General features: G+C 55.2%; 2 protein-coding genes across 8 annotated transcripts in view; both read left to right on the forward strand.

Annotated features, from left to right (window-relative positions):
- Positions 1-250: 250 nt before the first annotated feature.
- Positions 251-23997, forward strand: part of ARHGEF10L (Rho guanine nucleotide exchange factor 10 like) — a 55686-nt gene continuing 31939 nt past the window's right edge. The window contains exons 1-9 of one of the 7 annotated variants that reach the window (XM_085559005.1): positions 258-548; positions 2352-2789; positions 4340-4367; positions 5626-5711; positions 5801-5884; positions 8294-8472; positions 10332-10448; positions 14446-14554; positions 18324-18416. In XM_085559005.1, coding sequence (XP_085415131.1) covers positions 413-548; positions 2352-2789; positions 4340-4367; positions 5626-5711; positions 5801-5884; positions 8294-8472; positions 10332-10448; positions 14446-14554; positions 18324-18416 — 1270 coding nt within the window. In that variant the 5' untranslated portion in view covers positions 258-412. Of the gene's footprint in view, positions 549-2351; positions 2790-4339; positions 4368-5625; positions 5712-5800; positions 5885-8293; positions 8473-10331; positions 10449-14445; positions 14555-18323; positions 18417-23997 lie in introns of all 7 variants that reach the window. The other 6 variants (XM_085559006.1, XM_085559002.1, XM_085559000.1 and 3 more) reach the window with 6 other exon arrangements.
- On the forward strand, positions 14970-17148 carry LOC146765677 (uncharacterized). The gene is made up of 2 exons (XM_085559007.1): positions 14970-16179; positions 16262-17148. Exons 1-2 carry the CDS (start codon positions 15501-15503, stop codon positions 16699-16701), a joined length of 1119 nt encoding a protein of 372 aa, XP_085415133.1. The 5' UTR covers positions 14970-15500; the 3' UTR covers positions 16702-17148.

The raw sequence follows: 23997 nt of genomic DNA on the forward strand, positions 1-23997 counted from the left end.
ATGGTGAAAAATCTGCGGGTGGAGTTTGATAAAAAATGGTGAAAAATCTGTGGGTGGAGTCTGATAAGGAAATGGTAAAAAATGTGCAGGTGGAATTTGATAAAAAATGGTGAAAATGTGCAGGTGGAGTTTGATAAAAAATGGTGAAAATGTTCAGGTGGGGTTTGATAAAAAATGGTGAAAAAGTCCAGGTGGAATTTGATAAAAAATGGTGAAAAAGTCCAGGTGGGGTTTGATAAAAAATGGTGAAAATGTTCAGGTGGAATTTGATAAAAAATGGTGAAAAAGTCCAGGTGGGGTTTGATAAAAAATGGTGAAAATGTTCAGGTGGAATTTGATAAAAAATGGTGAAAAAGTCCAGGTGGGGTTTGATAAAAAATGGTGAAAATGTTCAGGTGGAATTTGATCAAAAATGGTGAAAAAGTGCAGGTGGGGTTTGTTTGTTTGTTTGTTTGCAGCCGTGCTGAGCTGCCTGGGTGGAATTTTTAATGAGCTCGTTTCCTCGTTAGGTGTTTGCCCCAGGGGTGTCTCCTTAATTAATCACTCAGGTGAAAAATGTGATTAATTGATTGACCAGTCAGGTGCACCAGGGTGTGAAAGGAGGGGTTCCATAAAAACAGGGATTTGGGGATCCATAAAAACAGGGATTTGGGGTTTTGATAAAAACAGGGATTTGGGGTTCCATAAAAACAGGGATTTGGGGATCCCAGAAAAACAGGGATTTGGGGTTCCATAAAAACAGGGATTTGGGGTTTTGATAAAAACAGGGATTTGGGGTTCCAGAAAAACAGGGATTTGGGGTTTTGATAAAAACAGGGATTTGGGGTTCCAGAAAAACAGGGATTTGGGGTTTTGATAAAAACAGGGATTGGGGTTCCATAAAAACAGGGATTTGGGGTTTTGATAAAAACAGGGATTGGGGTTCCATAAAAACAGGGATTTGGGGTTCCATAAAAACAGGGATTGGGGTTCCATAAAAACAGGGATTTGGGGTTCCAGAAAAACAGGGATTTGGGGTTCCATAAAAACAGGGATTTGGGGTCCCATAAAAACAGGGATTTGGGGTTCCATAAAAACAGGGATTTGGGGATCCATAAAAACAGGGATTTGGGGTCCCATAAAAACAGGGATTTGGGGTTCCATAAAAACAGGGATTTGGGGATCCATAAAAACAGGGATTTGGGGTTCCATAAAAACAGGGATTTGGGGTTTTGATAAAAACAGGGATTTGGGGTTTTGATAAAAGCAGGGATTTGGGGTTCCAGAAAAACAGGGATTTGGGGTTCCCATAAAAACAGGGATTTGGGGTCCCATAAAAACAGGGATTTGGGGTTCCAGAAAAACAGGGATTTGGGGTTCCCATAAAAACAGGGATTTGGGGTTCCATAAAAACAGGGATTTGGGGTTTTGATAAAAACAGGGATTTGGGGTTTTGATAAAAGCAGGGATTTGGGGATCCATAAAAACAGGGATTTGGGGATCCATAAAAACAGGGATTTGGGGTCCCATAAAAACAGGGATTTGGGGATCCATAAAAACAGGGATTTGGGGTTTTGATAAAAACAGGGATTTGGGGTTTTGATAAAAGCAGGGATTTGGGGTTTTGATAAAAACAGGGATTTGGGGATCCATAAAAACAGGGATTTGGGGTTTTGATAAAAACAGGGATTTGGGGTTTTGATAAAAACAGGGATTTGGGGTTCCATAAAAACAGGGATTTGAGGTTCCATAAAAACAGGGATTTGGGCCCCTTAACTCCTGGCCCAGAATCCATGTCATTCCCGACTCCTTGGTGACAATCCCTCTCTTCTCCTCCATCCCCCTTCCCTGGTTTCTCCATCCCCCTTTTCCCTCTCCATCCCCTTTTTTTTCCCCCATCCCATTTTTTTCCCCTGTCCCTTTTTTCCCCTTTTCCGTCCCCTTTCTTTTCCCTTTTCCATCCTCTTTTTTCCCCTTTTCCATCCCCTTTTTCCCCCTTTTCCATCCCCTTTCTTTTCCCTTTTCCATCCCCTTTCTTTTCCCTTTTCCATCCCCTTTCTTTTCCCTTTTCCATCCCCTTTCTTTTCCCTTTTCCGTCCCCTTTCTTTTCCCTTTTCCATCCTCTTTTTTCCCCTTTTCCATCCCCTTTCTTTCCCCTTTTCCATCCCCTTTCTTTTCCCTTTTCCATCCTCTTCCTTTTCCCTTTTCCATCCCCTTTCTTTTCCCTTTTCCATCCCCTTTCTTTTCCCTTTTCCATCCTCTTCCTTTTCCCTTTTCCATCCTCTTTTCCCCCCATCCCCCTTTTTCCCCCATCCCTTTTTTCCCCACTCTCCCATGCCCATTCCGTGTTTTCCGTGCCCGTTCCCGCTCAGGATCTGCCCCGGATCCCGCCGGCCCCGCGGGGATGGAGGAGCTGGGCCGGGCCTTCGGCTTCGAGGACAGCGAGGAGGAGGAGGAGGAGGAGGAGGAGGAGGAGGAGGAGGAGGAAGAGGACTCGGATTCGGGAGCCGATCCCTGCCCCGATCCTGGAGCCGATCCCGGAGCCGATCCCGGAGCCGATCCCGGAGCCGATCCCTGCCCCGATCCCGGAGCCGATCCCGGAGCCGATCCCGGAGCCGATCCCGGAGCCGATCCCTGCCCCGATCCCGGAGCCGATCCCGGAGCCGATCCCTGCCCTGATCCCGGAGCCGATCCCTGCCCCGATCCCGGAGCCGATCCCGGAGCCGATCCCGGAGCCGATCCCGGAGCCGATCCCGGAGCCGACGTCGCTCTCCAGGCGCCTCCGCGCCGCCGGCGCCCGCCCAGCTCTGGTGAGGGGAGTTCCGCTCGTTCCCGGGTGGAATTCCCAGGATGGAATTCCAGCTCCTTCCCCATGTGGAAATTCCTGCTCATTCCCCATGTGGAATTCCTGGTGTGGAAATTCCCGCTCCTTCCCCATGTGGAATTCCTGGTGTGGGAATTCTCGCTCCTTCCCCATGTGGAATTCCTGGTGTGGAAATTCCCGCTCCTTCCCCATGTGGAATTCCTGGTGTGGAAATTCCCGCTCCTTCCCCATGTGGAATTCCTGGTGTGGAAATTCCCGCTCATTCCCTATGTGGAATTCCCAGAATGGAATTCCCACTCCTTCCCCATGTGGAATTCCTGGTGTGGAAATTCCCGCTCATTCCCTATGTGGAATTCCCAGGATGGAATTCCCACTCTGTTCCCTGTATGGAATTCCCGCTCGTTCTGGGTGTGGGATTCCTGCTCATTCTGGGTATGGAATTCCCACATTTTCCGGTGTGGGATTCCTGCTCATTCTGGGTATGGAATTCCCACATTTTCCGGTGTGGAATCCCCACTCGTTCTGGGTGTGAAATTCCAGCTCGTTCCCCATGTGGAATTCCCAGTGTGGAATTCCCACTCTGTTCCCTGTATGGAATTCCCGATCATTCTGGGTGTGGAATTCCCGCTCATTCCGGGTGTGGAATTCCAGCTCGTTCCCCATGTGGAATTCCAGGTGTGGAATTCCCACTCTGTTCCCTGTATGGAATTCCCACTCGTTCTGGGTGTGGAATTCCCGATGTGGAATTCCTGCTCGTTCCCGTGTGGAATTCCCAGTGTGGAATTCCTGCTCATTCACCCTGTGGAATTCCCGATGTGGAAATTCCCGCTTGTTCCAGTGTGGAATTCCCACTCTGTTCCCTGTATGGAATTCCTGCATGTTCCGAGTGTGGAATTCCTGCTCATTCTGGGTGGAATTCCCGCTTGTTCCTGGTGTGGAATCCCCACTTGTTCTGGGTGTGGAATTCCAGCTCATTCCCCATGTGGAATTCCAGGTGTGGGAATTCCCACTTGTTCCCAGTGTGGAATTCCCGCTCATTCTGGGTGTGGAATTCCAGCTCGTTCCCCATGTGGAATTCCAGGTGTGGGAATTCCCGCTCCTTCCTGATGTGGAAATTCCTGCTCATTCCCAGTGTGGAATTCCCACTCTGTTCCCCATGAAGAATTCCCGCTCATTCTGGGTGTGGAATTCCAGGGAATTCCTGCTCGTTCCTGGTGTGGGAATTCCCACTTGTTCTCCATGTGGAATTTCCTGCTCGTTCTGGGTGTGGAATTCCCGCTCATTCCTGTGTGGAATTCCTGGTGTGGAATTCCTGCTCATTCCCCCTGTGGAATTCCTTGGGGTGGAATTCCCCCTCATTCTGGGTGTGGAATTCCAGGTGTGGGAATTCCCGCTTGGTTCCGGTGTGGGAATTCCCGGTGTGGGATTCCCGCTCGTTCCCGGTGCGGAATTCCCGGTATTCCCAGTGCGGAATTCCCGGTATTCCCGGTATTCCCGGGGGTGCCGACGCCGTTTCTCTGATTTCCTTCCTCACAGAGGGGCCGGAGCCAGAGACCAAGGAAGGGTGAGTGGGATTTGGGGCGTTTAATGGGATTTCCAGGGAATTCGGGAATTCTGGCGGGATTTGGGGCGTTCCGTGGGATTTCCAGGGAATTCGGGAATTCTGGCGGGATTTGGGGCGTTCCGTGGGATTTCCAGGGAATTCGGGAATTCTGGCGGGATTTGGGGCGTTCCGTGGGATTTCCAGGGAATTCGGGAATTCTGGTGGGATTTGGGGCGTTTAATGGGATTTCCAGGGAATTCGGGAATTCTGGTGGGATTTGGGGCGTTCCGTGGGATTTCCAGGGAATTCGGGAATTCTGGCGGGATTTGGGGCGTTTAATGGGATTTCCAGGGAATTCGGGAATTCTGGTGGGATTTGGGGCGTTTAATGGGATTTCCAGGGAATTCGGGAATTCTGGCGGGATTTGGGGCGTTTAATGGGATTTCCAGGGAATTCGGGAATTCTGGCGGGATTTGGGGCGTTCCGTGGGATTTCCAGGGAATTCGGGAATTCTGGCGGGATTTGGGGTGTTTAATGGGATTTCCAGGGAATTTGGGAATTCTGGCGGGATTTGGGGTGTTTAATGGGATTTCCAGGGAATTCGGGAATTCTGGCGGGATTTGGGGTGTTTAATGGGATTTCCAGGGAATTTGGGAATTCTGGCGGGATTTGGGGTGTTTAATGGGATTTCCAGGGAATTCGGGAATTCTGGCGGGATTTGGGGTGTTTAATGGGATTTCCAGGGAATTTGGGAATTCTGGCGGGATTTGGGGCGTTCCGTGGGATTTCCAGGGAATTTGGGAATTCTGGTGGGATTTGGGGCGTTTAATGGGATTTCCAGGGAATTCGGGAATTCTGGCGGGATTTCAGGGAGTTTCCTGGCATTCTGGTGGGCTTCCCGAGGTTTTGGTGGGAATTCCAGGGGTTCTGGTGGGATTTTTGGGATCCGTCCCCTCCGTTTGGTGGCACAGCTGCTGCCGTGCCTCAGTTTCCCCCAACTTCTTTGCACTTCAGCGAGCTCCAAGCAGGAGAGCTCCGGGATTTTGGGATCTTTCCCATCATCCCTGAGCATCCTGGTGGGACATCCCTAAAAATCTGGGCTCACCCTGAATCCTGTGATCCCGAGGAGCAGATCAGGGGGGGAAATTCCTTACAAACAATTCCTTATTTTGTCCCGACGTGGGAACGGGGGCGACAGCGGGTGGGAGCTTTGGGAGCCCCCGATCCCGGGGGATTTGCGCTCGATCCCGAGGGATTTTTCCCTGGAATGCTCCCGCAGGATCCTGCCGCAGGTGAGCAACGGCGAGGCCGGAGGAGATTCCCAGATCCACGCCCGCACCTGGAAGAGGGAGAGCATCTGCCGAGGTGGGAAAAGCCGGGAAGGCTCCGGGAACGTTTCCGCTTCCCGCCGGGATCCTGGGCTGCTGATCCCCATCCCCATCCCGGTTTTCCAGGGGAGCGTTTCTCCTTCCCGGAGGTGGGGGACGAGGTCATCTACGACGACGTTCCCTGCGAGGGCCTGGATGTGCACCAGGATGGTACGGGAGCGCTTTTCCAGCTTTTCCAGCTTTTCCAGCTTTTCCAGCTTTTCCAGCTTTTCCAGCTTTTCCAGCTGGGAGCCGCCTCTTCCCATTTTTCCAGGCCCCACAATCCCATTTCCTAGCAGGAATCACCTCTTCCCATTTTTCCAGGCCCCACAATCCCATTTCCTAGCAGGAATCACCTCTTCCCATTTTTCCAGGCCCCCCATCCCATTTCCTAGCAGGAATCACCTCTTCCCATTTTTCCAGGCCCCACAATCCCATTTCCTAGCAGGAATCACCTCTTCCCATTTTTCCAGGCCCCACAATCCCATTTCCTAGCAGGAATCACCTCTTCCCATTTTTCCAGGCCCCACAATCCCATTTCCTAGCAGGAATCACCTCTTCCCGTTTTTCCAGGCCCCACAATCCCATTTTCTATAAGGGAGGCGCCTCTTCCCGGTTTTCCGGGCCCCCCATCCCATTTTCCATCAAGAAGCAGAGTCCTGTCCTCCAGGAGGAAGTGGGTGGGAATAACCGGGGAAATCCCGGGATCTGGAGGGACAGAGCTGCTCCCAGAGGAGCTGCAGGACCCCGAGGGTTCCGGAGAATGGGAATTCTGGAGTTCTGCACTAGGATCCCCCAATTCCCAATATTTCCCTTCCCAATATTTCCCTTCCCTTCCCTTCCCTTCCCTTCCCTTCCCTTCCCTTCCCTTCCCTTCCCTTCCCTTCCCTTCCCTTCCCTTCCCTTCCCTTCCCTTCCCTTCCCTTCCCTTCCCTTCCCTTCCCTTCCCTTCCCTTCCCTTCCCTTCCCTTCCCTTCCCTTCCCTTCCCTCTTTTCCTCTCCCAGGGGATCAATCCATCCCCCTGGATCCATCCCTGCATCCCGGCGTCTCCCAGCTCCCTTCCGGCAATCACAGCCCAGAACTGCCATGGCTTGGGAGCAGGGGATGGAGCGGGAATGGGAATGGAATGGGGATGGAATGGGAATGGAATGGGGATGGAATGGGGATGGAATGGAGATGGAATGGGGGTGGAATGGGGGTGGAGTGGGAATGGATGAGGAGTGGGAATGGAGTGGAGATTGGAGCAGGAATGGGAACGGGGATGGAGCGGGAATGGGATCGGAGCAGGAACAGGGCTGAAACGGGAATGGGAACGGAGCGGGAACAGGATCAGAGTGGGAATGGGAATGGGGCTGGAGTGGGAATGGGAACGGAGTGGGAACAGGGCTGGAGCGGGAACGGGATGGAGCAGGAATGGGAACGGGATGGGATTGGGACCGGGATAGGAGCGGGACCGGGATGGGAGTGGGAATGGGGCTGGAGCAGGAATGGGATCGGGATCGGGATGGGAGCCGGGATGGGATCGGGATGGGATGGGATGGGATGGGATCGGGATGGGATGGGATCGGGATGGGATCGGGATGGGATGGGATCGGGATGGGATGGGATCAGGATCAGGATGGGATGGGATCGGGATGGGATCGGGATGGGATCAGGATGGGATGGGAATGGGATGGGATCAGGATCGGGATCGGGATGGGATGGGATGGGATCAGGATCAGGATGGGATGAGGATGGGATGAGGATGGGATGGGATCAGGATGGGATGAGGATGGGATGGGATCAGGATGGGATGAGGATGGGATGGGATCAGGATGGGATGGGATCAGGATCAGGATGGGATCAGGATGGGATCAGGATGGGATCAGGATGGGATGGGATGGGATCGGGATGGGATCGGGATGGGATCAGGATGGGATGGGATCAGGATGGGATGGGATGGGATGGGGATGGGATCGGGATCAGGATGGGATCAGGATCAGGATGGGATCAGGATGGGATGGGATCAGGATCAGGATCGGGATGGGATGGGATGGGATCAGGATGGGATCGGGATGGGATCAGGATCAGGATGGGATCAGGATCAGGATGGGATCAGGATGGGATCAGGATGGGATCAGGATCAGGATCAGGATGGGATGGGATGGGATCAGGATGGGATGGGATCAGGATCAGGATGGGATGGGATCAGGATGGGATCAGGATGGGATGGGATCAGGATGGGATCAGGATCGGGATGGGATCAGGATCAGGATGGGATCAGGATGGGATCAGGATGGGATCAGGATCAGGATCGGGATGGGATCAGGATGGGATCAGGATGGGATGGGATCAGGATCAGGATGGGATGGGATCAGGATGGGATGGGATCAGGATGGGATCGGGATGGGATCAGGATCAGGATGGGATCAGGATCAGGATGGGATCAGGATCAGGATGGGATCAGGATCAGGATCAGGATCAGGATGGGATCAGGATCAGGATCAGGATCAGGATGGGATCAGGATGGGATGGGATGGGATAGGATCAGGATCAGGATCAGGATCAGGATCAGGATGGGATGTTCCCGCCGGGCGCAGGCGCGGCGCTGCTCTACGCCGAGGTGCAGCGCGGCGAGGGGACGCGCCTGGGCCAGGAGCTGGGCTGGAGCTCCAGCGAGTTCGAGAGCTACAGCGAGGGCGAGTCCGGAGAGGAATCCCGGCCGGAATGCCGGCGGGACGCGGAGCCGGCCAAGCTCCGCGCGGCGTTCCAGCCCAAGGTACCCGTACGAGGAATCCTCATCCTCCTAAAAGCCTGCTTGGAATCCTCATCCATCCCTGCTTGGAATCCTCATCCATCCCTTTGGAATCCTCATCCATCCCTGCTTGGAATCCTCATCCATCCTCCTTGGAATCCTCATCCATCCCTGCTTGGAATCCTCATCCATCCCTTTGGAATCCTCATCCATCCCTGCTTGGAATCCTCATCCATCCTCCTTGGAATCCTCATCCATCCCTGCTTGGAATCCTCATCCATCCCTGCTTGGAATCCTCATCCATCCCTGCTTGGAATCCTCATCCCTCCCTGCTTGGAATCCTCATCCCTCCCTGCTTGGAATCCTCATCCATCCCTGCTTGGAATCCTCATCCATCCTCCTTGGAATCCTCATCCCTCCTCCTTGGAATCCTCATCCATCCTCCTTGGAATCCTCATCCATCCCTGCTTGGAATCCTCATCCATCCTCCTTGGAATCCTCATCCCTCCTTGGAATCCTCATCCCTCCCTTTGGAATCCTCATCCATCCCTCCTTGGAATCCTCATCCATCCCTGTTTGGAATCCTCATCCCTCCCTCCTTGGAATCCTCATCCCTCCCTTTGGAATCCTCATCCATCCTCCTTGGAATCCTCATCCATCCCTGCTTGGAATCCTCATCCATCCCTGCTTGGAATCCTCATCCCTCCCTTTGGAATCCTCATCCCTGGCTTTTCCCGGGATTCTCCTGCGTGGAGGCACCGGAGCATCCTGCCGATGCTGCTGCGTTTTCCCTGGAATTTTCTTTCCCGTTTCCTCCTTTCCCTTTTCGTTTTCCTCCTGCTGGAGCCTCTCCCTGCCTTTCCCTGCTCCTGCTGCACTCCCTGCTCCATCCCAGCCAGAATTCCAGGATTTTTGGGATGATTTCTCCCTGCCTTTCCCTGCTCCTGCTGCACTCCCTGCCTGCTCCCAGCCAGAATTCCAGGATTTTTGGGATGATTTCTCCCTGCATTTCCCTTCTCCTGCACTCCCTGCTGCATCCCAGCTGGAATTCTGGGATGATTTCTCCTGTTTTTGAGCCTTTCCCTGCTGCTCCTGCACTGCCTTCTCACTCCCAACTGGAATTTTGGGATTTCTGGGATGATTCCTCCTGTTTTTGAACCTCTCCCTGCCATTCCCTGCTCCATCCCAGCTGGAATTCCAGGATTTTTGGGATGATTTCTCCCTGCCTTTCCCTTCTCCTGCACTCCCTGCCTGCTCCCAGCCAGAATTCCAGGATTTTTGGGATGATTTCTCCTGCTTTTGGGCTCTCCCTGCCTTTCCCTTCTCCTGCATTCCCTGCTCCATCCCAGCCAGAATTCCAGGATTTTTGGGATGATTTCTCCCTGCCTTTCCCTTCTGCATTCCCTGCTGCATCCCAGCTGGAATTCTGGGATGATTCCTCCTGTTTTTGAGCCTCTCCCTGCCATTCCCTGCTCCATCCCAGCCGGAATTCCAGGATTCTTGGGATGATTTCTCCCTGCCTTTCCCTTCTCCTGCATTCCCTGCTCCATCCCAGCCAGAATTCCAGGATTCTTGGGATGATTTCTCCCTGCCTTTCCCTTCTCCTGCATTCCCTGCTCCATCCCAGCCAGAATTCCAGGATTTTTGGGATGATTCCTCCCTGCCTTTCCCTTCTCCTGCGCTCCCTGCTCCATCCCAGCTGGAATTCCAGGATTTTTGGGATGATTCCCGCCGTTCCTGAGCCTTTCCTGCCTGCTCCCAGGCGGAATTCCGGGCTGCTGCTGCTGTTCCCTGCTCCTTTGGGATGATCTCTCCTGTTTTTTTGCATTTGCTGCTTCCCGGGATTTCCGCTCTGCTGCTCTCCCGCTTTGCTTGGGGCTCAGCTCTCTCCAGACTTCCATAAACTCAAGGAAAAATGCGCCAGGACTAAGCGGGAGCTCCTGGCTCTGAGAGTTGGGGGGAAGGAGATGCAGGAGCTGAAGCACAAATCCGATTGGAAGGTACCGCTCCCGTCCCGAAATTCCCAGAATTCCCAACATTCCCGGCCTGGGGGGAATGGAATTCCCCTGGTGGAATGGATCCCGTCCCGTTCCTGTCGCAGGAAATCGGCCTGGAGCTGCTGAGGAGCCGCTCCCGGGGCTGCCTTCGGAATTCCGGGAGTCGGGGATTCAGGAAGGAATCCAGGAATTCAGGAGGGAATTCACAGAGGAAGGAATCCAGGAGTTCAGGAAGGAATTCAGGAGTTCAGGAGGGAATTCACAGAGGAAGGAATTCAGGAATTCAGGAAGGAATTCAAGAATTCAGGAAGAAATCAGGAATTCAGGAAGGAATTCACAAAGGAAGGAGTTCAGGAATTCCGGAAGGAATTCAGGAATTCAGGAAGGAATCAGGAGTTCAGGAAGGAATTCAGGAGTTCAGGAGGGAATTCACAAAGGAAGGAATTTAGGAATTCAGGAAGAAATTCAGGAGTTCAGGAAGGAATTCACAAAGGAAGGAATTCAGGAATTCAGGAAGGAATTCAGGAAGAAATTCAGGAGTTCAGGAGGGAATTCACAAAGGAAGGAATTCAGGAATTGGGGAAGGAATTAAGGAATCCAGGAATTCAGGAAGGAATTCACAGAGGAAGGAATCCAGGAATTCAGGAAGGAATCCAGGAATTCAGGAGGGAATTCACAGAGGAAGGAATTCAGGAAGGAATCCAGGAATTCAGGAAGGAATCAGGAGTTCCGGAAGGAATTCAGGAGTTCAGGAAGAAATTCAGGAGTTCAGGAAGGAATTCAGGAGTTCAGGAAGGAATTCACAAAGGAAGGAATTCAGGAATTCAGGAAGGAATTCAGGAAGAAATTCAGGAGTTCAGGAGGGAATTCACAGAGGAAGGAATTCAGGAATTGGGGAAGGAATTCAGGAATTCAGGAAGAAATCAAGAGTTCAGGAAGGAATTCACAAAGGAATTCAGGAATTCAGGAAGAAATCAGGAGTTCAGGAGGGAATTCACAAAGGAAGGAATTCAGGAATTGGGGAAGGAGTTCAGGAATTCAGCAAAGAATTCAAGAAGAAATCAGGAGTTCAGGAAGGAATTCACAAAGGAAAGAATTCAGGAATTCAGGAAGGAATTCAGGAAGGAATTCAAGAATTCAGGAAGAAATCAGGAGTTCAGGAAGGAATTCACAAAATAATTCAGGAATTTGGGAAGGAATCCAGGAATTCAGGAAGGAATTCAGGAATTCAGGAAGAAATCAGGAGTTCAGGAGGGAATTCACAAAGGAAGGAATTCAGGAATTGGGGAAGGAATTCAGGAATTCAGGAAGGAATCCAGGAATTCAGGAATTGGGGAAGGAATTCAGGAAAGAATTCAGGAAGAACATCAGGAGTTCAGGAAGGAATTCACAAAGGAAAGAATTCAGGAATTCAGGCAGGAATTCAGGAAGAAATCAGGAGTTCAGGAAGGAATTCAAGAATTCAGGAATTCAGGAAGGAATTCAGGAATTCGGGAAGGAATTCAGGAGGGAAAGAATTCAGGAGTTCAGGAAGGAATTCAAGAATTCAGGAAGGAATTCAGGAATTCGGGAAGGAATTCAGGAATTCGGGAAGGAATTCAGGAGGAAAGGAAGGAATTCTGGAAGGAGAATTTTGGGAATTGTGGAACCTCAGGGCAAAGCCTTTCCCACCCCATCCCATCCTGGCCGATATTATTTGGGGTAGAACTAAACTCAGATTTGGGGTAGAAATGCCAGGATTTGGGGGAGAACTCTGGGATTTGGGGTGAAACTCTGGGATTTGGGGTAGAAATGTCAGGATTTGAGGTGAAACTCTGGGATTTGGGGTGGAAATGTCAGGATTTGGGGTGAAACTCTGGGATTTGGGGTGGAAATGTCAGGATTTGAGGTGAAACTCTGGGATTTGGGGTGGAAATGCCAGGATTTGAGGTGAAAGTCTGGGATTTGGGGTGAAAAACTGGGATTTGGGGTAGAAATGTCAGGATTTGGGGTGAAACTCTGGGATTTGGATTAGAAATGCCAGGATTTGAGGTGAAAGTCTGGGATTTGGAATAGAAACTCTGGGATTTGGGGTAGAAATGCCAGGATTTGGGGGAGAACTCTGGGATTTGGGGTGAAAAACTGGGATTTGGGGTGAAACTCTGGGATTTGGATTGGAAATGCCAGGATTTGAGGTGAAAGTCTGGGATTTGGAATAGAAACTCTGGGATTTGGGGTGAAACTCTGGGATTTGGGGGAGAACTCTGGGATTTGGGGTGAAAAACTGGGATTTGGGGTGAAACTCTGGGATTTGGGGTGAAACTCTGGGATTTGGGGTGAAACTCTGGGATTTGGGGTGAAAAACTGGGATTTGGGGTGAAACTCTGGGATTTGGGGTGAAAAATTGGGATTTGGGGTGAAACTCTGGTATTTGGATTGGAAATGCCAGGATTTGGAGTGAATCTCTGGGATTTGGGGTAGAAATGCCAGGAATTGGGGTAGAGCTCTGGGATTTGGAGTAGAAACTCTGGGATTTGGGGAGAACTCTGGGATTTGGATTAGAAATGCCAGGATTTGGGATGAAACTCTGGGATTTGGGTTAGAAACTCTGGGATTTGGGGAGAATTTTGGGATTTGGGGAGAATTTTGGGATTTGGAGTAGAACTGCCAGGAATTGGGGTAGAGCTGTGGGATTTGGGGTGGAAATGACAGGAATTGGGGGAGAACTCTGGGATTTGGGGCAGAAGCCCGGGATTTGGGGTGAAACTCTGGGATTTGGGGTGAAACTCTGGGATTTGGGGTGAAACTCTGGGATTTGGGGTAGAAATGCCAGGATTTGGGGTGAAACTCTGGGATTTGGGGTGAAACTCTGGGATTTGGGGTGAAACTCTGGGATTTGGGGTAGAAATGCCAGGATTGGGGCAGGAAAGGCCGATCCCCTTTCCCGCCCCACGAGTCCCAGCCCGGCTCGGGAATGCCGGAGCCGCTCCCGCTCGGCTGCGCTGCCCGATCCCGCCCGATCCCGCTCCGGCGCCGCGCATCCACGGGAGGATCCCGAGGGATCCGGGGGATCCCGAGCTCTGGCCGGGTCCCTGCTGCTCCCAGCTGCGGGGAAAACAGGGAATGGCGCTCCAGGGATCTTCCGGAGGGGCTGGAGCCGGGACGGCTCCTGGGGCGGCCTGGAGCCGAGATCCCAGTGATGATCCCTGAGATCCTGGTGAAGATCCCTGAGATCCTGTGGATGATCCCGGCGATGATCCCTGAGATCCCGTGGATGATCCCTGGGATCCCGGTGATGATCCCTGAGATCCCGGTGCTGATCCCCAAGATCCCGGTGCTGATCCCCAAGATCCTGGTGCTGATCCCTGAGATCCCGGTGCTGATCCCAGTGATGATCCCTGAGATCCCGGTGATGATCCCGGTGCTGATCCCTGGGATCCCAGTGATGGTCCCACTGATCCTTGTGATCCCCGTGCTCCCTGAGATCCTGGTGATGCTCCCTGGGATCCCGGCATGGATCCCTGCAGTGATCCGTGTGCTGATCCCTGTGCTGATCCCTGTGATCCCTTGATTCCTGTCATCCCGGCATGGATCCCTGCACTGATCCCTGTGATCCCTTGATTCCTGTCATCCCAGCATGGATCCCTGTGATCCCTGTGCTGCTCCCTGGGATCCCTGTGCTGCTCCCTGCACGGATCCCTGCGCGGATCCCTGGGATCCCTGCGTGGTTCCCTGTGCTGCTCCCTGCATGGCTCCCTGGGATCCCTGCATGGATCCCTGTGTGGGTCCCTGTGATCCCTGCGCTGCTCCCTGGGATCCCTGCGTGGTTCCCTGCATGGATCCCTGCGATCCCTGCGCTGATCCCTGCGCTGCTCCCTGCGCTGCTCCCTGTGATCCCTGCGTGGATCCCTGTGTGATCCCTGGGATCCCCGCGTGGATCCCGCGTGGATCCCTGGGATCCCCGCGCGGATCCCTCGTGGATCCGTGGGATCCCTGCGCCGACGGCGCGGTGCCGTTGCAGGTGTCGCAGCTGATGCGGGCGGCGCGCAGCGGCACCAAGGACGGGCTGGAGCGCACGCGCATGGCCGTGCTGCGCCGCGTCACCTTCCTGCAGCGCCGCGACGCGCCAGGTGAGCCCCGATCCCGGGAATCCTGGGAATCCTGGCCCCATGGAACCCCGGGAATCCCGGCCCCGTGGAACCCCTGGGATCCCATCCCCAGGGAATCCCATCCCCATGGAACTCCCGGATCCCGTCCCAGGGGAATCCCATCCCCATGGAACCCCCAGGAATCCCATCCCCATGGAACCCCCAGATCCTGGCCCCAGGGAACCCTCGGGATCCCGGGAATCCCAGCCCCATGAAACCCCTGGATCCCATCCCCAGAAATCCCATCACTGGGGAATCCCATCCCCATGGAACCCCCAGATCCCGGCCCCGGGAACCCTTGGGATCCCAGCCCCGGGAATCCCATCCCCATGGAACCCCCGGGATCCCGGGAATCCCGGTCCTGTGGAACCCCCGGGATCCCGGCCCCGGGAATCCCATCCCCATGGAACTCCCGGATCCCATCCCCAGGAATCCCATCCCCATGGAACCCCTGGATCCCATCCCCAGGAATCCCATCCCCAGGGAACCCTCGGGATCCCAGCCCCGGGAATCCCATCCCCATGGAACTCCCGGATCCCGTCCCAGGGGAATCCCATCACTGGGGAATCCCATCCCCATGGAACCTCCAGATCCCAGCCCCAGGAATCCTGGCCCTGGGAATCCCGGCCCCATGGAACCCCCGGGATCCCATCCCCAGGGAATCTCCAGGATCCTGTCCCCGGGGAATCCCATTCCTAGGGAATCTCATCCCCATGGAACCCCCGGATCCCGTCCCAGGGGAATCCCATCACTGGGGAATCCCATCCCCATGGAACTTCCATGATCCCATCCCTTGGGATCCCATCCCCAGGGAATTCTGTCCATCCAGAAACTCCGGAATCCCCAGGGAATCTCCAGGGATCCCATCCCCAGGGAATCCCGTCCCTCCAGAACCTCCAGGATCCCATCCCCAGGGAATCCCATTCCTATGGAATCTCCGGGGATCCCATTCCCATGGAACCTCCGGGGATCCCATCCCCAGGGAACCCTGTCCCTCCAGAACCCCAGGAATCCCGTCCCTCCAAACCCAGGGATCCCATCCCTATGGAACCCTGGGAATCCTGTCCCTCTGGAACCACAGGGATCCCATCCCTATGGAACCCTGGGAATCCCGTCCCTCTGGAACCACAGGGATCCCATCCCTATGGAACCCTGGGAATCCTGTCCCTCTGGAACCACAGGGATCCCATCCCTATGGAACCCCGGGAATCCTGTCCCCAGAGAACCCCGGGGATCCCATCCCCAGGAATCCCATCCCTCTGGAACCACAGGGATCCCATCCCTATGGAACCCAGGGAATCTCATCCCTGGGGAACCACAGGAATCCCATCCCTATGGAACCACAGGGATCCCATCCCTATGGAACCCAGGGAATCCCATCCCTCTGGAACCGCAGGGATCCCATCCCTATGGAATCTCCTTCCCCTCGTCCCACCTGATTCCATGGATCTGGAGCTTCCCGGGATCTCTGCAGGCTCCACCTCCCTCCTTTTGTCCTTCGGGGATAAAGCAGCAGCACCCGGCCGATCCTTGCCCTTTTCCTTCAGGATTCTGTCCCTTCAGGATTTCTTTCCCTGAATTCCCAATTCCCGAGATTTTTCCCAGCGGTTTTTCCCCTCAATTCCCAATTCCCGAGATTTTTCCCAGCGGTTTTCCCCTCAATTCCCAATTCCAGAGTTTTTCCCAGAGGGTTTTCCCCTCAATTCCCAATTCCCGAGATTTTTCCCAGTGGTTTTTCCCCTCAATTCCCAATTCCGGAGCTTTTCCCAGCAGGTTTTCCCGGGATTCCCAATTCTGGAGCTTTTCCCAGCGGGTTTTCCCCTGAATACTTCACAATTCCTGTGGCTTTTCCCAGCGTGTTTTTCCCCGGAATTCCCAATTCCAGAGTTTTTCCCAGAGGGTTTTCCCGGAATTCCCAATTCCAGAGTTTTTCCCAGCGTGTTTTCCCGGGATTCCCAATTCCGGAGCTTTTCCCAGTGGTTTTTCCCCGGAATTCCCAATTCCAGAGTTTTTCCCAGCGTGTTTTCCCGGAATTCCCAATTCCGGAGTTTTTCCCAGCGGTTTTTCCCCGGAATTCCCAATTCCGGAGCTTTTCCCAGCGTGTTTTCCCCGGAATTCCCAATTCCTGAGATTTTTCCCAGCGTGTTTTCCCCGGAATTCCCAATTCTGGGGCTTTTCCCAGCTGGTTTTCCCCGGAATTCCCAATTCTCGAGATTTTTCCCAGCGGGTTTTCCCCTGAATAATTCCCAATTCCGGAGTTTTTCCCAGCGGTTTTTCCCCGGAATTCGCAATTCCGGAGCTTTTCCCAGCAGTTTTTCCCCTGAATTCCCAATTCCTGTGGCTTTTCCCAGCGGTTTTTCCCTGGAATTCCCAATTCCGGAGCTTTTCCCAGCGGTTTTTCCCTGGAATTCCCAATTCCAAAGGCTTTTCCCAGCGTGTTTTCCCGGAATTCCCAATTCCGGGGCTTTTCCCAGCATGTTTCCCCGGAATTCCCAATTCCGGATTTTTTCCCAGCGTGTTTTCCCCGGAATTCCCAATTGTCGAGATTTTTCCCAGCGGGTTTTCCCCTGAATAATTCCCAATTCCGGAGTTTTTCCCAGCGGGTTTTCCCCGGAATTCCCAATTCTGGGGCTTTTCCCAGCGGGTTTTTCCCCAGAATTCCCAATTCCGTTGCTTTTCCCAGCGGGTTTCCTGGAATTCCCAATTCCGGAGTTTTTCCCAGCGGGTTTCCCGGGATTCCCAATTCCGGAGTTTTTCCCAGCGGTTTTTCCCCGGAATTCGCAATTCCGTTGCTTTTCCCAGCGGGTTTCCCGGAATTCCCAATTCCGGGGCTTTTCCCAGCGGGTTTCCCGGAATTCCCAATTCCGTTGCTTTTCCCAGCAGTTTTTCCCCTGAATTCCCAATTCCGGAGTTTTTCCCAGCGGTTTTTCCCCTGAATTCCCAATTCCGTTGCTTTTCCCAGCGGGTTTTTCCCCGGGATTCCCAATTCCAGAGTTTTTCCCAGCGGTTTTTCCCCAGAATTCCCAATTCCGTTGCTTTTCCCAGCGGGTTTCCCGGAATTCCCAATTCCGTTGCTTTTCCCAGCGGGTTTTTCCCCGGGATTCCCAATTCTGGAGTTTTTCCCAGCGGGTTTTTCCCCGGGATTCCCAATTCTGTTGCTTTTCCCAGCGGGTCCCAATTCCGGAGTTTTTCCCAGCGGTTTTTCCCCGGAATTCGCAATTCTGTTGCTTTTCCCAGCGGGTTTCCCGGAATTCCCAATTCCGGAGCTTTTCCCAGCGGGTTTCCCTGGGATTCCCAATTCCGTTGCTTTTCCCAGCGGGTTTTTCCCTGGGATTCCCAATTCCGGAGTTTTTCCCAGCGGGTTTTTCCCCGGGATTCCCAATTCTGTTGCTTTTCCCAGCAGGTCCCAATTCCGTTGCTTTTCCCAGCGGTTTTTCCCCAGAATTCCCAATTCCGTTGCTTTTCCCAGCGGGTTTTTCCCTGGGATTCCCAATTCCGGAGTTTTTCCCAGCGGGTTTTTCCCCGGGATTCCCAATTCTGTTGCTTTTCCCAGCGGGTCCCAATTCCGGAGTTTTTCCCAGCGGTTTTTCCCTGGAATTCCCAATTCCATTGCTTTTCCCAGCGGTTTTTCCCCAGAATTCCCAATTCCCAGGCCTTTCCCAGCGGTTTTTCCCCGGAATTCCCAATTCCCGGGCCTTTCCCAGCGGTTTTTCCCGGGATTCCCAATTCCCGGCCTTTCCCTGTCCCGCAGGGGACGGGGAGCGCAGGAGGAGCGCGGCCGGGGCGGAGCAGCCGCCGCGCTCCCGCCGGAGCTCCCGGCTTTCCCTGGAGCAGCCGAGGGCAGGTAGGATCCAGGGGAGGTAGGATCGATCCCGCTGGATCCCAGCGCCTGGAGCTGGAGCTTCCCGCGGGATCGGCCGCGTGTGTCCCCAGAGCATTCCCAGAGCATTCCCAGAGCATTCCCAGAGCATTCCCTGAGCATTCCCTGAGCATTCCCAGAGCTTTCCCTGAGCATTCCCAGAGCATTCCCAGAGCATTCCCAAGGGATTGGCTGCGTGTTCCCAGCATTCCCATGGGATTGGCTGTGTGTGTCCCCAGAGCATTCCCAGAGCATTCCCTGAGCATTCCCAGAGCATTCCCAGAGCATTCCCAGAGCATTCCCAGAGCATTCCCAGAGGATTCCCTGAGCATTCCCAGAGGATTCCCAGAGCATTCCCATGGGATTGGCTGTGTGTGTCCCCAGAGCATTCCCAGAGCATTCCCAGAGCATTCCCAGAGCATTCCCAGAGCATTCCCTGAGCATTCCCAGAGGATTCCCAGAGCATTCCCATGGGATTGGCTGTGTGTGTCCCCAGAGCATTCCCAGAGCATTCCCTGAGCATTCCCAGAGCATTCCCAGAGCTTTCCCATGGGATTGGCTGTGTGTCCCCAGAGCATTCCCAGAGCATTCCCAGAGCATTCCCAGAGCATTCCCAAGGGATTGGCTGCGTGTTCCCAGCATTCCCATGGGATCGGCCGCGTGTGTCCCCAGAGCATTCCCAGAGCTTTCCCAGAGCTTTCCCAGAGCATTCCCAGAGCATTCCCAGAGCATTCCCAGAGCATTCCCGGAGCATTCCCAGAGCTTTCCCGGAGCATTCCCAGAGCTTTCCCAGAGCATTCCCAGAGCATTCCCATGGCATTGGATTGGCTGCGTGTTCCCAGCATTCCCATGGGATCAGCCCTGTGTGTTCCCAGCATTCCCATGGGATTTGGCTGCATGTTCCCAGCATTCCCAAGGGATGTGGCTGCGTGTTCCTGGCTTTCCTGCAGCTTTTCTTGGAATGGGATCAGCCGTGTCTATTCCCGACATTCCCGAAGCTTCCCATGGGATGGGATCGGCTGCACTTGTCACGCCATTCCCTGAGCATTCCCGAAGCTTCCCATGGGATCGGCTGCGTGTTCCTGCCATTCCTGGGGGGTTGGCTGAGTGTATCCCGCCGTTCCCATGGGATCGGTCCCGCCGTTCCCGTGGGATCGGTCCTGCCATTCCCATGGGATCGGTCCCACCATTCCCATGGGATCAGTCCTGCCATTCCCATGGGATCGGTCCCGCCATTCCCTCAGGATTGGTCCCACCATTCCTGTCATTCCCATGGGATCGGTCCCGCCGTTCCCTTGGGATCAGTCCCGCCATTCCCGTGGGATCAGTCCCGCCATTCCCGCTGTTCCCGTGGAATCTCCCGCCATTCCCGTGGGATCGGTCCTGCCATTCCTGTGGGATTGTTCCCGCCATTCCCGTGGGATCAGTCCCGCCATTCCCATGGGATCAGTCCTGCCATTCCCGTGGGATCAGTCCCGCCATTCCAATGGGATCAGTCCCGCCATTCCCATGGGATCTATCCCGCCGTTCCCTTGGGATCAGTCCCGCCATTCCCGTGGAATCTCCCGCCATTCCCATGGGATCAGTCCCGCCATTCCCATGGGATCAGTCCCGCCATTCCAATGGGATCAGTCCCGCCATTCCCGTGGGATCAGTCCCGCCATTCCCATGGGATCAGTCCCGCCATTCCCGTGGGATCAGTCCCGCCATTCCCGTGGGATCTCCCGCCATTCCCGTGGAATCTCCCGCCATTCCCGTGGGATCATTCCCGCCATTCCCGTGGGATCAGTCCCGCCATTCCCATGGGATCAGTCCCGCCATTCCCGTGGAATCTCCCGCCATTCCCGTGGAATCTCCCGCCATTCCCGTGGGATCGCTCCCGCGGGGCCAGCGCGGCTTTGGGGCGCGGCAATCCCGGGAGAGCATCCCCGGGGAGGAGGAGCCGAAATTGGGGAAGGAAGACGGTCCCGCGGCCCTTCCCCTCCCTTCCCTTCCCCCTTCCCTCCCCCAGCCCTTCCCTTTCCCGGGATTTCTGCCCCGGGATGGCGCCGGGGCCATGTGGAGGCGACGGCCGCGCTCCCATCCCAAATTTCCCTTGGCTTATCCCGAGCTTTCCTTGGCTCGCTCGCCCTCCTCCTCCTCGGCCGCTTCCGCCTCGGGTAAGGGCTGCCCGCTCCGGCGCTTCCCGCTTTTCCTGCGCTCCCGGCTCCTTTTCCTGCCTCCTTTTCCCGTTTCCCGCTGTTTCGGAGCCAGGACGAGGCGCTGTTCCCTCTGTTTCCCTGCGGATTTTTGGGATGGGAATTCTCCTTGTCCCCTCCCCTTGGCGCTGTCCCGGTCCCCACTCCGGCACTTCCCCTTTTCCCAACCCCTTTTCCCGACCCCTTTTCCCAACTCCTTTTCCTGTATCCCGCTGTCTGTTCCCGCTGTTTCCTGGCAGATTTTTGGGATGGGGACCCTCCTTGTCCCCTCCCCTTGGCGTTGTCCTGGTCCCCACTCCGGCACTTCCCCTTTTCCCAACCCCTTTTCCCATTTCCCGCTGTTTCAGAGCGAGGACAAGGTGTTGTTCCCGCTGTTTCCTGGCAGATTTTTGGGATGGGAATTCTCCCTGTCTCCTCCCCATGGCGCTGTCCCGGTCCCCACTCCGGCACTTCCCCTTTTCCCGGCTGCTTTTTTCCCGGCTTTTTTTTCCTGGCTCCTTTTCCCGGCTCCTTTTCCCGTTTCCCGCCGTTTCGGAGCCAGGACGAGGCGCTGTTCCCTCTGTTTCCCTGCGGATTTTTGGGATGGGGATCCTCCCTGTCCCCTCCCCATGGCATTGTCCCAGTCCCCACTCTGGCACTTCCCCTTTTCCCAACTCCTTTTCCCATTTCCCGCTGTTTCAGAGCGAGAACAAGGTGGTGTTCCCGCTGTTTACTGGCAGATTTTTGGGATGGGGACCCTCCTTGTCCCCTCCCCTTGGTGCTGTCCCGGTCCCCACTCCGGCACTTCCCCTTTTCCCAACCCCTTTTCCCGACCCCTTTTCCCAGCTCCTTTTCCCGTATCCTGCTGTCTGTTCCTGCTGTTTCCTGGCAGATTTTTGGGATGGGGACCCTCCCTGTCTCCTCCCCATGGCGTTGTCCCGGTCCCCACTCCGGCACTTCCCCTTTTTCCGGCTGCTTTTTTCCCGGCTTTTTTTTCTGGCTCCTTTTCCCGGCTCCTTTTCCCGTTTCCCGCTGGCTCGGAGCCAGGACGAGGCGCTGTTCCCTCTGTTTCCCTGCGGATTTTTGGGATGGGGACCCTCCCTGTCCCCTCCCCTTGGCGCTGTCCCGGTCCCCACTCTGGCACTTCCCCTTTTCCCGACTCCTTTTCCCGACCTCTTTTCCCGGCTCCTTTTCCTGTATCCCGCTGTCTGTTCCCGCTGTTTCCTGGCAGATTTTTGGGATGGGGATCCTCCTTGTCCCTTCCTCTTGGCGTTGTCCCGGTCCCCACTCTGGCACTTCCCCTTTTCCCAACTCCTTTTCCCATTTCCCGCTGTTTCAGAGCGAGGACAAGGTGTTGTTCCCGCTGTTTCCTGGCAGATTTTTGGGATGGGGACCCTCCCTGTCTCCTCCCCATGGCGTTGTCCCGGTCCCCACTCCGGCACTTCCCCTTTTCCCGGCTGCTTTTTTCCCGGCTTTTTTTTCCTGGCTCCTTTTCCCGGCTCCTTTTCCTGTTTCCTGTTGTTTCGGAGCGAGGACAAGGCGCCGTTCCCGCTGTTTCCCTGTGGATTTTTGGGATGGGGACCCTCCTTGTCCCTTCCTCTTGGCGCTGTCCTGGTCCCCACTCCGGCACTTCCCCTTTTCCCGACCCCTTTCCCGACCCTTTCCCGATCCTTTTCCCGAATCCCGCTGTCTGCTCCCGCTGTTTCCTGGCAGATTTTTGGGACGGGGACCCTCCAGTCCCCTCTCGGTGCCAGGCCCGCTCCTGCCCGGCTCGTCCCGGTGTCCGGTGCCGCTCGGGGTGGACACGGGACACCGGGACACCGGGACACCGGGACACCGGGACACCGGGACACCGGGAGCGCCTGCGGCCTCCGAGGCTCCGTTCGGGCTCAGTTTGGGCTCGGTTTGGGCTCGGTTCGGGCTCGGTTCGGGCTCGGTTTGGGCTCGGTTTGGGCTCGGTTTGGGCTCGGTTCGGGCTCAGTTTGGGCTCGGTTTGGGCTCGGTTTGGGCTCGGTTCGGGCTCGGTTTGGGCTCGGTTTGGCTCGGTTTGGCTCGGTTTGGGCCCGGTTTGGGCTCGGTTTGGCTCGGTTTGGGCTCGGTTCGGGCTCGGTTTGGGCTCGGTTCGGGCTCGGTTTGGGCTCGGTTTGGCTTGGTTTGGCTCGGTTTGGCTCGGTTTGGGCTCAGTTTGGGCTCGGTTTGGGCTCAGTTTGGCTCGGTTTGGCTCAGTTTGGCTCAGTTTGGGCTCAGTGTGGGCTCGGTTTGGCTCGGTTTGGCTCAGTTTGGCTCAGTTTGGGCTCAGTTTGGCTCGGTTTGGCTCGGTTTGGCTCGGTTTGGCTCGGTTTGGGCTCGGTTTGGGCTCGGTTTGGGCTCAGTTCAGGCTCGGTTTGGCTCGGTTTGGGCTCGGTTTGGGCTCGGTTTGGGCTCAGTTCAGGCTCGGTTTGGCTCGGTTTGGGCTCGGTTTGGGCTCGGTTTGGGCTCGGTTTGGCTCGGTTTGGCTCGGTTTGGCTCGGTTTGGCTCGGTTTGGGCTCAGTTCAGGCTCGGTTTGGGCTCGGTTTGGGCTCGGTTTGGCTCGGTTTGGCTCGGTTTGGGCTCAGTTCAGGCTCGGTTTGGGCTCAGTTTGGGCTCAGTTTGGGCTCGGTTTGGGCTCGGTTTGGCTCGGTTCGGGCTCGGTTTGGCTCGGTTCGGGCTCGGTTTGGGCTCGGTTCGGGCTCGGTTTGGGCTCAGTTTGGGCTCAGTTTGGGCTCGGTTTGGGCTCGGTTTGGCTCGGTTCGGGCTCGGTTTGGCTCGGTTTGGGCTCGGTTTGGGCTCGGTTCGGGCTCGGTTTGGGCTCGGTTTGGGCTCGGTTTGGGCTCGGTTTGGGCTCGGTTTGGGCTCGGTTTGGGCTCGGTTTGGGCTCGGTTTGGGCTCGGTTTGGGCTCGGCTCCGTTTGGGCTCGGTTCGGGCTCGGTTTGGGCTCGGTTTGGGCTCGGTTCGGGCTCAGTTTGGGCTCAGTTTGGGCTCGGTTTGGGCTCGGTTTGGCTCGGTTTGGCTCGGTTTGGCTCGGTTTGGCTCAGTTTGGCTCGGTTTGGCTCAGTTTGGCTCGGTTTGGCTCTGTTTGGCTCAGTTTTGGCTCGGTTTGGCTCGGTTGGGCTCGGTTTGGCTCGGTTCGGCTCAGTTTGGGCTCAGTTTGGGCTCAGTTCGGGCTCGGTTTGGGCTCAGTTCGGGCTCGGTTTGGGCTCAGTTCGGGCTCGGTTTGGCTCGGTTTGGCTCAGTTTGGGCTCGGTTTGGGCTCAGTTCGGGCTCGGTTTGGGCTCGGTCCGGGCTCGGTTTGGCTCGGTTTGGCTCGGTTTGGCTCAGTTTAGGCTTGGTTTGGGCTCGGTTTGGGCTCGGTTCGGGCTCGGTTTGGCTC

The sequence above is a fragment of the Lonchura striata genome, chromosome 21 (genome assembly GCF_050655825.1).
Source record: "Lonchura striata isolate lonStrDom1 chromosome 21, ASM5065582v1, whole genome shotgun sequence".
In the NCBI taxonomy this organism is placed as follows: Eukaryota; Metazoa; Chordata; class Aves; order Passeriformes; family Estrildidae; genus Lonchura; species Lonchura striata.

What these genes read in the sequence shown, in the direction of transcription:
- LOC146765677 (XM_085559007.1), top strand. Translation starts at nt 15,501, where the DNA reads ATGGAATCTCCGGGGATCCCATTCCCATGGAACCTCCGGGGATCCCAT. An exon ending in TCCCGAGATTTTTCCCAGCG is followed by an intron (nt 16,180 to 16,261) that starts GTTTTTCCCCTC and finishes TTTTTCCCAGAG; the next exon opens with GGTTTTCCCCTCAATTCCCA.